The sequence below is a fragment of the Vigna radiata genome, chromosome 1 (assembly GCF_000741045.1).
Source record: "Vigna radiata var. radiata cultivar VC1973A chromosome 1, Vradiata_ver6, whole genome shotgun sequence".
NCBI lineage: Eukaryota > Viridiplantae > Streptophyta > Magnoliopsida > Fabales > Fabaceae > Vigna > Vigna radiata.
The window spans coordinates 31,708,335-31,718,348 of NC_028351.1; the positions used below are offsets into that span (position 1 = coordinate 31,708,335).

A 10,014-nucleotide genomic window follows, 5' to 3' on the forward strand; every position below is an offset into this window, starting at 1 on the left:
TTCGATCCATTCCTAAATTTTACATAAAAAGATAAGTTACTGAAAATCAAACTTGCAATTTCATACATTTTAACATTATAATTTCACTTAGTGATTACTCAAATATTTTAAGGTTTAGGAATTATCATAATAATATTCTATAATTTCTATGTTTTCATATTTTAATAATTCTAATAATTATAAAAATTCTAATAATAATTCTAATATTTCTAAATTACCAAAACAATATATTTTCTATGTCAACATTATCAAACAACAGTAATTTTTATTATGCAAAAAAAAACGAAAAAATCATGTTGAAAAAAATAAAAAACGATGAAGGGCATCAAATACCTGGAATGGGCACGACGAGAAGGATGACGCGGCAATGGCACGACAAGAAGAACGACAGCAGAAGTTCACGATTTCCAAGTGGAAGATTAACAATTCTGATCGGTCAAAACTCTTCCCCAACGTTGAAAATGGCAAATGAACCGAACGAATTTGAGTTTAATCGGTGCAAAACGATGGAAAATGGAAGCAAAGGCGGTGCGTCGTTGACGGAGAAGCAAGAAGCATTTTCTGAAACTATTTCACAATATAGGAGACGACACTGTTCATGAATTTTGTTTTTTTAACCTTCAGAAGAGAATCTATCGCAGTTCTACACTTAACCGCGGCCTATTCATCTGGAAAAAAAATCATAATGGCATTTTTGAAATTTTTTTACACTATATGCTGCGGTTCAGCGCCCAACCGCGGCATATTCTCTGAAAATTTCAAAATTTACTCAGATCAAGGAATATGCCGCGGTTCTCAGGTCAACCACGGCCTATTCCCCGACGTTTTGAATACCCCAACTGCCTTCCCAACTGCCTTTTGGGGAATGTCAGAAGGTAGCAGGGGAATATGCCGCAGTTCTTTGAGCAATCGCGGCTTATTCCCCCTGCTACCTTCTGACATTCCTCATCAGTCAGCCCCTGCAATAAATTGGCAGGGGAATAGGCCGCGGTTGACCAGAGAACCGCGGCAAATTCCCCTGCCAATTTATTGCAGGGGCTAACTGATGGAGAATGTCAGAAGGTAGCAGGGGTATATGCCGCGGTTCTCTAAGCAACCGTGGCATATACCCCTGTTATTAAATTTTTTTCCTGACGTGGCGTCAAAGGTGATGGTTGACTGGGGTATATGTCGTGGTTAAGAGGTGAACCGCAGCATATAAGTTCAATTTATTTACGAAACTGCCACCGCGCAGCATTATGCTACAGTTTCTAGTGAACCGTGGCATAATGTGCGTTGTATAATCCTAGTTGTTTACTAATGATGGTGTGCTTTCTAAATAGAGGAGTAGGCTTAGTGATTAAAACTGAGAGTAACCCATTCGCTATATATAGAGTTTGGCCATCACAAGTTTAAAATAATGGGTTGGGCTTTACCTTTAAACAATATAATAACTGCTCCATAACCTCTATGTAGTTAAAAAGGATAAAAATATTGATTAATGGACCACTTTATGTTCCTTAAAAATAGAAACTTAAAATGCTATAATATTTATTCTATAATTAAAATAAATGCTAACATTCCCCCACTTGGTCCATTATCCAATTATTAACCACAACAAGTCACAGAATATATACGAGTCGTGGCGATAGGTTCTCTGATAGTGAGTGTTATCTTCCATGTACCACAATATATATTTCTATCAACATTAGCTCTCAACTTAATGCATAAACCATATGTTTATGCTAGATCAAAACTAAATGATATCTTCTCAAAATAAATGTGCACAAAAACATATGAAAAGAACATCAAACTGAATAAGAGTTTCATTGAAAAATACCAAATGTATTGATAATGAAATTACATCATGGAACCAAGTCCCATTTGCACTACATGATCCTTAAAATTCTTTGGTGGCATGCCTTTAGTTAAAGGATCAACAGTCAACAACTCAGTGCTTATGTGAATGACCACTTTCTTTTCCTTAACACGTTCTCTGATGGCTAAGTATTTGATGTCAATGGGCTTACTTCGACATCCACTTTTATTGTTCTTAGCCATAAACACCGCAATAGAGTTGTCATAGTACAACCTCAATGCCCTAGAAATAGAGTCCACAACTCTAAGCCCAGAAATGAAACTCTTCAACCATACACCATGCGAGGTAGCCTCAAAACAAGAAACGAACTCAGCTTCCATAGTAGAAGTAGAAGTTAAAGTCTGCTTGGCACTTCTTCAAGATACAGCTCCATCAACTAACATAAAGATATAACCAGATGTTGATTTTCTGAATCAACGCAACCAGCAAAGTCTGAATTGGAGTAGTCAATCACTTCCAAACATTTAGTTCGTCTATATATAAGCATGTAATCTTTTGTCCCTTGAAGATCTCTCCTTACCTTCTTTGCAGCTTTCCAGTGGTCAACATCTGGATTACTCTAATATCTTCCAAAAACTCCAACAACATATGTAGTGTCAGGTCTAGTGCAAACCTATGCATACATAAGGCTTCCAATAGCTGAAGCATATGGAATATTCTTCATGTGTTCCCTCTCAAAATCATTTTTCGGACATTGATTCAAATTGAGTTTATCACCCTTCACGATGGGAGCTACACTTGGTGAACAATTCTTCATGTTAAACCTCTCTAAAACTTTGTTGATATAGGTCTCTTGAGACAAACCCAAAATGCCTCGAGATCTTTCCCTATGGATCTTAATGCTAATGACATAAGATGCCTCTCCCATATCCTTCATGTTAAAGTTCTTTGAGAGAAATTGTTTCACTTCATATAGCAAACCCTTATCGTTGGTTGCAAGCAAAATATCATCCACGTATAAAACAAGGAAACAAATCCTACCCCCACTGACCTTTTGGTATATACATTGATCCATGACATTTTCTTCAAAATCGAATGAAATCATAACATCATGAAATTTTAGATACCATTGGCGGGAGGCTTGTTTTAATCCATAGATGGATTTATTAAGCTTGCAAACTAAATGCTCATTGTCTTTAGAAGAGAATCCTTCAGGTTGCTTCATGTAAACCTCCTCTTCCAGATGACCATTAAGGAATCCTTCAGGATCATTTGCAGCTCCAATATTGTAGTCAACTTCTTGCGAATACACTGTATAATCACTAGAAATTGTTGGCCTTTTAACTCTAGTATATCTTCTTAATGTTGCCTCATCATTTTCTTGAGGAACTTGTTACTCAAGCAACTGTTCAGTAGATTGTTCAACATCATCTTGTTGTTCCTCGTTAGCAACTTAATCTGTAAGGTCATTTTCAGCAGGTTGTGAAGCTTCAATTATTGTTTGTCTAACACCCATTTGTGTTTGAGTGGTGTGAATGACAACCAATCTATCACTTAAGCTAAAGGGTTGAGCTTCATAGTGATCCCTTTCATTCCCAATGTTTGGAAACTGATCATTCCCATTAACTAAGTCATTTTCAAGAAATTTTGCATTTCTTGACTCCACAATCCTAATGATATGCGATGGACAATAGAATCTATATCCCTTAGACTTTTCAGCATATCCAATGAAATACTCATTAATAGTTTTTGGGTCTAGTTTCTTTTCTTGTAGATTATAAATTCTCACTTCAGACGGACATCCCCAAACGCGTATATGTCGCAAACTTAGTTTCCAACCTTTGAATAACTCAAACGGGTGTCTTTAAGACGGCCTTGGTTGAGACTTAGTTTAATATATACACACCCGTCTTTAGTGCTTCAGTCCACAAGAATTGAAGAAGTTTTGAATTACTCCTCATACTTCTCACCATGTCCATTCTCCGTCTTTACTCTTCACTTATATCTGATCTCACAATCTTGATTTGTTTTCCGCATTGTAGATCAACTTCAGCCTTAAAAATTTTAAAGGCATCCAAGCTTTATCCTTAGAACGAAGTAAGTAGAGATACATATAACGTGAGTAGTCATCTATAAAGGTAATGACGTATTTCAGATTACTGGCATCCATATTCGGATAACAAATATCTGTATGAATAATTTCTAGTAAACTTGAACTTCTCTTAGCACCTGTTTTAGACTTTTAAGTTTGCTTACCCTTTATGCAATCCACGCAAGTCTCAAAATCAACAAAATCCAAAGTACTAAGTACTCCTTCATTGACTAATCTCTTAATTCTCTCAATAGAGATGTGTCCCAATCACTTAATTCTTCTTAATTAAAATAAATGCTAACAAAAACATCCTATTAAAAGAATAAGGATGTAATTGTAAATTACTAACATTTTGAATTGAGATGTTAATAAATAAGAATATTAATAAGATAATAATTAATGTCTAAGAACAGTAAAACAATTAAAAATCTTTAGTATATTTTTTTTTCAGTCTCTTCTTGTTTTTGTTCATCGGTTCCCATTTTGGCTCATCTCTCAAAATCTGGATTATGATTGTGAAGTGGTGCATGTGGAAAAATATAAATGTGGTTGAAAGGGTAGCAATGTAGAAAGGAAATCAAAGAACAGAGCAAAAAGAACTGAGGAAGGTTTCTACACATTTATTTTCTCTTAAAAAATATATATTTTTTGTCCATTTTTATTTTGTAATGTTAGTCATAAAATAATTTGGTGAATCTTGGGAACATTGAAACTGGCATGTTTGATAATTTCTTATTGATGATATGGATTTGTTCCTTTCTGTCTTGATCTCTTCTATGTAATTAAAAGGGTTCATATGTTAATTAATTTAATTTGAATTATTTTAGTAAAACTTTACCTCAAATAGAGTAAAGTGCTTTCAATTTACATGAAAGTGAAAGCTAGATTATAAGTGAAAAATTTATAAAAACCACCCCTTGAATTTATTTTATCATTTGTTAAATAATCAATATCAACTATTAGATTTCTTAATTCATTTTAAAGTTATATTCAAATTTTAATTTCATAAAATCATTTGCAATTTTAAATATCATTCCGTTGAGGTGTCAAATTTTCTCCTCAATAAATAATATTTTATTGTCATCGCAATTTATTCGTCATACTCACAATGGATCGAAATTTTATCCTATTATAAAAGAATGTTTTAATGGACTATTATTATGGATTTTTTTATGTTTTAGTATATATATATGTGTGTGTGTGTGTGTGTGTGTGTGTGTGTGTGTGTGTGTGTGTGTGTGTGTGTGTGTGTAATTTTAGACCGACATAGTAACGAAAGCTTATGAGATCGCTTATGTGATTGGATGATCAGCATCGATATAATTGTTTTTATATTGGATGGTTTGGTGTTTTGTGATTCTTACTTTATTGACTGTAATTTCTGATTTATTATTGCTTTTATCATTGTTCTTTTCGTAGATATTGATGGTATTCGTGTGCCTGTTTTTAGATATCTACATTATGGAAACAATATCATTTCTGGTGTGATTATTTCTATTTTTACGGCTATAGGTTTGCATTTTTATTCGATATAGGAAGCAGTTTCTATTGATGAATGGTTATACAATGGTGGTTCTCACGAACTAATTGTTCTATATTTCTTACTTGGTGTAGCTTGCTACATGGGTCGTGAGTGGGAACTTAGTTTTCGTTTGGGTATGCGTCCTTTGATTGTTGTTGCATATTCAACTCCTATTGTATTCGTTACTATTGTTTTCTTGATCTATCCTATTGGTCAAGGAAACTTTTTAGATGGTATGCCTTTAGGAATTTCTGGTACTTTCAATTTTATGATTGTATTTCAGGCTGAGCATAATATTTTATGCATCCATTTCACATGTTAGGTGTAGCTGGTGAAATTGGCGGCTCCCTATTCAGTGTTATGCATGGTTCCTTGGTAACTTCTAGTTTTTGATCAGGGAAACCATAGAAAATGAATCCGCTAATGAAGGTTACAGATTTGNTCAAGAGGAAGAAACTTATAATATTGTAGTTGTTCATGGTTATTTTTGGCGATTGATCTTCCAATGTGCAAGTTTTAACAATTCTCTTCTTTACATTTCTTCCTAGCTACTTGGCCTACAGTAGGTATTTGGTTTACTCGTCCAAGAGGCTCCTAAACTAAAATTGATTTATTTCATAAGTCGTGTTTTGTAGGACTCGAAGACACTTTATTAACAAATCGAGAAGCTAGCATTGGTGTTGCTCAGGGTCACCTGTCGACTGCTAAGGTTATACTTCCAAAGTCACTAAGTGGTCGTTTGAACCGACCATTCGATCACCAAGATTCTGAGGAAACTAGATCTAACAAGAAGGACAGTTAGCTGGTTAATGGAGTTGTTAAAGTTCGGTCTTCGGTATGAGCTATGCGATTTAGTGTGCGGGCAACATCTTGCAAACTTCACTGCGGAGCTCCTCTAGGTCCATGCATGAAAGCTTTTTGTAGATGGGTCTTCATATAAAAAAGGTGAAGGAGCTAGAATCATGTTGGAAGGACTGAGCAACATGGTAATCGAACACTCTCTAGTGTTCAAATTCAAAGTGTCCAATAATTAGGTTGAGTAAGAGGCCTTAGTGGTAGGATTATCCCTTGTAATTTAGGTGCTCGATGTGTAGAATGTCAAACGGGTTTGTAGGTAGTGGTTGGGAAAATGAATAAGGAGTTCTAGATTAAGGTCGATCATCTTCTCTAGTATTTTCATAAAGTGCCAACGTTGATAGATGACTTTTAAAAGGTGGACATCAAGCATATCCTACGCGAGAAGAACACTCAGGCAGACATACTATCTAAGCTGACGAGTGGAAGGGAGAAGGGTTATATGTCTACCATAATTAGACAACTGCTTACGAAACCCTGTGTAGAGTTTTTATCCACCTCATCAACCAGGAGCAAAGACAAGAGGGAGGAGATTAAGTTGTTTATGAAGAAGCAAGACAGTGGGAAAGTTATCAGTTTTGTTGAAAGTAAGAGGATTGTTTGGTATGTTTTTGTAGGAGATGACCTTTACAAGAGGGGCTTCCCCACCCCTCTTTTGAAGTGTGTATCTTTTGAAGAAGTTGAGTACATGCTGAACGAGGTCTACAATGGCGTGTGCGGTCTACATATCGGGCAACGAGCATTGAAGGCATGAGCCTCACGAGTTAGGTATTGTTGGCCAATAATGGATGAAGATTGCAAAACATTTGTCCAAAGGTGCAAGAGTTGCCAAGAGCACAGAAACAACGTCAAGGTTGTTGGAAAACAGGTTAGCTTCTTTATATCACCAAGAAGGGGGGTGAATTGGTATTGTTTCAAAAACACTTTCTTTTCGCAATCTTGAAATCAAAGTATATAGCTTTTTGAAATTTCTTGAATTGCAATCAATCAGAATATGTATGCAGCGGAAATTATGTAGTTGACTGCTTAAAGAATAAAGTCGACTAGAATGTAAAAGATAAGGGATAGAGAAATGCAAACACAGATTTTTATACTGGTTCGGCCAACAATGACTACATCTAGTGTCCTTTCAACCTAGGAAGCAAATGCACTATAATGGTTGCGGTTTTTACAACAAGGAATTTATAGAAGACCTCCACGTCAAAAATATAAATCTCCTATCTAACCCAAAACCAAAATATAGTTGCACAACACAATCAGACTTGCAGCAAGAATCCTCTCTTCTGCAATTTGCAACACCACTTTGAACAATCCTCAAAGTGAACTATCCACCTATGTCACAACAGGTCCAATTTCAACAATCTTCACAGGATGCCAAGCCTCTCAGAAAATTCCAGCATTCTTCACAGGATGTCAAGCCTACACGATCAATCACAGAAGCACCTTCTTGTGCAGATGTTGATAAGCCAATGAATGCACAATTGAATCTCCTTTTTTAATCTCTTTCAAGAAAGATCACCACCATCTTCTTGGAGAATTCTTGGAGTAAAGAGAAATTTGAACAAAAATGAAATTGTTAGATCATCAAAAGTCCCTGAACAAACTAGTGTTCAATCTATTTATAGATTTCTGTTAATCAGTCAGATTCTCAGTCGAATGTGCTACTAATTCAATCGACTATATTATATAGTTATAACAGTTTAGCCAACATAGTAGCCTATGGTCAACAAATAACACAACACATTCAATACAGTTGACCAAGTCATCAATGCTCAACTAACTTTTAAAAATATAGCCGTTAGAGTGCAAGAGCATAACAGAATTCCAAAACAAACAACAGATACAGTCAAATATGTAAACACTTTGAAATTCTTTTCTTCTCAAAATAGCACATAACACTGATTCTCAAAATTTGTACAAAGGTTTTAGCATAGTCGAATCCACTAGTAATGTAGTCAATTGTACTAGAACTTTGTAGCACAAGAATAAGTTCGTAAACGTGCTTGTGATTTCTTGCTTTAAAATATGTGCAATAAAACATATGAAATGATGCATAGCACACAACACATTAAAGCATATACACATGTTCCAAAAATATATCAATCAATCAACATAGGAACATGTAACATTGTACATACACATACACATGTTCAACAGATATTACAGTTTAATCAGCATAAGAACATGTAATGCAGCAACAACATGTACTTGTTATTAAGCAATGTGTTGTCATCATCAAAAACTAGATTGATATAAAAATTGCGTTGTCAACAATCTCAACAATCTCCCTCTTTTTTGATGGTGCACAACCATTATTAATAACCAACCATGTTTGCACACTTTAATACAAAACAAAGTAGCAGAGGAAATTAACACAATTAAAACAATTATGTACTCTGCATGTAACACATCAATCAGCAAAATATATCACAGAGAATGAGAAAGAATCAGTAATCTCCCCCTTTCATATAGCACTATAAGATCATAAATTTTCCTCCTCTTTGTGCATTAGCAAAAAAGGTTTACTTTAGATACTTTGTTGAAAAAAAAAATCAACCAGAGATACATCAAACAGAATATGCAATTTTTCAAAATACAATGATGATCTCCATACCACATTCAATCACATGTTAAAATAACTCCCCCTGAAATGCAAGCATGTGAATGAAAATATGTAAAGAGTGATATTCCCCCTATCATTATGCATAAGTAAGAAAATTAAATAAGATGCACAATGCAGCATATCACAGATTAAACAATTAGTTCAATCACAAAATTGTATCAAAAACAGTATAGCATACAATTCAGATATGCAATGATACAATTATCAACAATCTCACAATATTATCTCAGATAAGATGATTAACAAATTATTTATAGCAGAGATAATAGCAGATATATTAGAATAAGCAATCACGAAAAGAATAACCAAATTCCAGAATTGGAATTGTTAACCCTGTTATAGAACAGTCGATTGTTGTATTCCTTCAGTCGAATATATTGCTTTCCAAGGTTGTTGAATTCCTCTTGATAGTTCCAAAGCAATGTTATTCCTGCAAAAACTTTCAAAGATCCATTCCAGATCAAGCACTTTAGTTATGCAACAAAAAATTATGAATAACAGAAGTTAATGTGTTCAGATGTATCACAGATTAGCATAGTTAACTTCAAACATGTTGTTGTCGAATCAATCAAGCAGTGCAAGCATTATCAGACAAATTTAAAGCAATTGTATTGATTCAAAAGCATTAATTTCATTTCCTTGAAAAATAGAATATTATAATGATAAGATTAGACAAGGAATATTAAAAGAAAAAACAACAAAATATGGCATTATCTAAGCCATTTTGAAAGAAACAAACTAAGACTAAGACTTAGCCTATGACTCAGGACACTACAGGATAAATAGAACTCTATTCTGATTCAGATGATTCTTCAATCTTCTTGTCAGCGCTGTTTATACCACTGTCAGTGTCGCCAATAGATGACTCTTCAAACGTCCTTATCCTAAGTGCATAATCCATTTTCTTGTGAAAGTCAGATAGAGATTTTTGCATCATAATCAGTTTATTGTCCATTCTGTCAAATCTTCTATCTACATGGCCTTCAAAGGTGCTCAAAGGACGAAACTTGTATCTCGAAGCATCAATATTTTGAGGATCCACATCAAATGTGGATGGAACATCATCAATCATGGTTCATTCATCTCTTAGCTTGATTATTCCAACAGAGTTTAGGAATCGTGTT

At 34.6% G+C, this 10,014-nt stretch overlaps 1 protein-coding gene across 1 annotated transcript; it reads left to right on the forward strand.

The window, feature by feature from the left end:
• The first annotated feature begins 4,289 nt into the window (after nucleotides 1-4,289).
• Nucleotides 4,290-7,021, forward strand: LOC106761818 (photosystem II protein D1-like). Its single transcript, XM_022780556.1, is given in 10 exon segments — nucleotides 4,290-4,302; nucleotides 5,178-5,209; nucleotides 5,212-5,239; nucleotides 5,242-5,271; nucleotides 5,274-5,708; nucleotides 5,711-5,799; nucleotides 5,802-5,937; nucleotides 5,940-6,002; nucleotides 6,048-6,121; nucleotides 6,626-7,021. Coding segments are annotated over 10 exon segments (1,296 nt in total).
• The last annotated feature ends 2,993 nt before the right edge of the window (nucleotides 7,022-10,014 follow it).